General features: G+C 48.1%; 1 protein-coding gene across 1 annotated transcript in view; it reads left to right on the top strand.

The window, feature by feature from the left end:
• LOC307143129 (ATP-dependent 6-phosphofructokinase, liver type-like) overlaps window positions 1-2,500 on the top strand; it is a 61,908-nt gene that overhangs the window by 11,148 nt on the left and 48,260 nt on the right. Inside the window, exons 7-9 of the mRNA XM_079844434.1 lie at window positions 1,082-1,190; window positions 1,420-1,515; window positions 1,615-1,707. Of these exons, the coding sequence (XP_079700560.1) occupies window positions 1,082-1,190; window positions 1,420-1,515; window positions 1,615-1,707 (298 nt within the window). The remainder of the gene's footprint in view (window positions 1-1,081; window positions 1,191-1,419; window positions 1,516-1,614; window positions 1,708-2,500) is intronic.

Here is a 2,500-nt window from a genome sequence, read left to right as displayed (position 1 = left end):
ATCTGGTCTGATGTGGTCTGATCTGATCTGGTCTGATCCGGTCTGATCTGGTCTGATCCGGTCTGATCTGGTCTGATGTGGTCTGATCTGATCTGGTCTGATCCGATCTGATCTGGTCTGATCCGGTCTGATCTGGTCTGATGTGGTCTGATCTGATCTGGTCTGATCCGGTCTGATCTGGTCTGATCTGGTCTGATCTGGTCTGATCTGGTCTGATGTGGTCTGATCTGATCTGGTCTGATCCGATCTGATCTGGTCTGATCCGGTCTGATCTGGTCTGATCTGGTCTGATGTGGTCTGATCTGATCTGGTCTGATCCGGTCTGATCCGGTCTGATCTGGTCTGATCTGGTCTGATGTGGTCTGATCTGATCTGGTCTGATCCGATCCGATCTGATCTGGTCTGATCCGGTCTGATCTGGTCTGATCCGGTCTGATCTGGTCTGATGTGGTCTGATCTGATCTGGTCTGATCCGATCTGATCTGGTCTGATCCGGTCTGATCTGGTCTGATCCGGTCTGATCTGGTCTGATGTGGTCTGATCTGATCTGGTCTGATCTGGTCTGATCTGGTCTGATCCGATCTGATCTGGTCTGATCTGGTCTGATCCGGTCTGATCTGGTCTGATCTGGTCTGATCCAGTCTGATCTAGTCTGATCTGGTCTGATCCAGTCTGATCTAGTCTGATCTGGTCTGATCCGGTCTGATCCGGTCTGATCTGGTCTGATCTGGTCTGATGTGGTCTGATCTGATCTGGTCTGATCCGATCCGATCTGATCTGGTCTGATCCGGTCTGATCTGGTCTGATCCGGTCTGATCTGGTCTGATGTGGTCTGATCTGGTCTGATCCGATCTGATCTGGTCTGATCCGGTCTGATCTGGTCTGATCCGGTCTGATCTGGTCTGATGTGGTCTGATCTGATCTGGTCTGATCTGGTCTGATCTGGTCTGATCCGATCTGATCTGGTCTGATCTGGTCTGATCCGGTCTGATCTGGTCTGATCCAGTCTGATCTAGTCTGATCTGGTCTGATGTGGTCTGATCTGGTCTGATCCGGTCTGATCTGGTCTGTGGTTCTGCAGGTATCTGGCGGTGGTGTCGGCTCTGGCATCTGGTGCCGACTGGCTCTTCATCCCAGAGGCTCCACCGGAGGACGGCTGGGAGGATCACATGTGCGCTCGACTGGGAGAGGTGACCCTTCTGACCTCTGACCCTCTTGACCCTTCTGACCTCTGACCCTTCTGACGGAAGATGGCATTGTTCCTGATAAACATGATAAACGCAGCGCACGACTTCAGATTGATTTTGAATAATCGTGCAGTATTCCAGTGTGTTTAAAGTGCTGACCGTATGAACGTGTGTGTGTGTGTGTGTGTGTGTGTGTGTGTGTGTGTGTGTGTGTGTGTGTGTGTGTGAGCAGATTCGCAGTAAAGGCTCCCGCCTGAACATCGTGATCATCGCAGAAGGAGCCATAGACAAACACGGCCAGCTGATCTCCTCCAACTACATCAAAGACGTGAGGCTGGCAGATGCAGATGTGCAGTGATGTCATCGGTGTGAGATCTGACCGCGTGTGTGTGTGTGTGTGTGTGTGTGTGTGTGTGTGTGTGTGCAGCTGGTGGTTCAGCGGCTGGGTTACGACACGCGGGTCACTGTACTGGGTCATGTCCAGAGAGGAGGAACGCCGTCCGCCTTCGACAGAGTCCTGGTGAGAATCCATTCTGAAGATGGATTGGGTCAGAATTATTTAAAACATTATTTTAGTGTATAATCATAATCATAAACACTGGTTTCTAGAGGCTAATGAATGGAAAGCAGGGATGGAAATTAGCACCAGCCAAATGCGGGTGGTGATGTGTTGTGGCGGGTAAATAAAGATAGTATAGCTACTAGCAATGCCACAATTCTCAATATAATATTGAAGCGTTCGGGACGGCATTCACGGTTCAATAATCGCTTGTGAATTGCGGTTTTACATTTAATTAATAATTTTTCTACAAATTCTATAATTTGCCTCCATCCCAACACTGAACAACACAACACACATTCCCATCACAGGTCAGTGGTGGAGTTACACTCACAGCACACTAGAGTTATTCACAATCACCAAAGCTCATTTACATGCGTTTAACATGCGCTTCTCCGAGCGCGCGCACTAAACTCCTGTCACACACGTGATTACTGGACTGAGTCGTCTTACTGCGCTAATACTGTCAAACACACACAAGGTTTACATAAACACAGTAGTTATGTGTAAAGTGAAAGTAAAGTCGGTGTGTGTGTGTGTGTATTAGATGCGTGCAGGTCTTTAATTGACAGCGGCGCAGCCTATAGTGAACACTCTGGCCTTAAAGGGACAGTTCACCTCTAACATGATGTCATTATTTACTCACTCTAATATTGTTCAAACCTGTATTCATTTCTAAATGACAGAATCTTCATTTGTGAGTGAACTATCCCTTTAATGTTAAAACAACAAAAGACAAAGAGAAAATCCCTCA

Source organism: Gobio gobio (assembly GCF_949357685.1).
Source record: "Gobio gobio genome assembly, chromosome: 19".
Classification (NCBI taxonomy): Eukaryota; Metazoa; Chordata; class Actinopteri; order Cypriniformes; family Gobionidae; genus Gobio; species Gobio gobio.
Note: the sequence above shows the minus strand (reverse complement) of the source record. Positions and strands in the feature narration are given on the sequence as shown.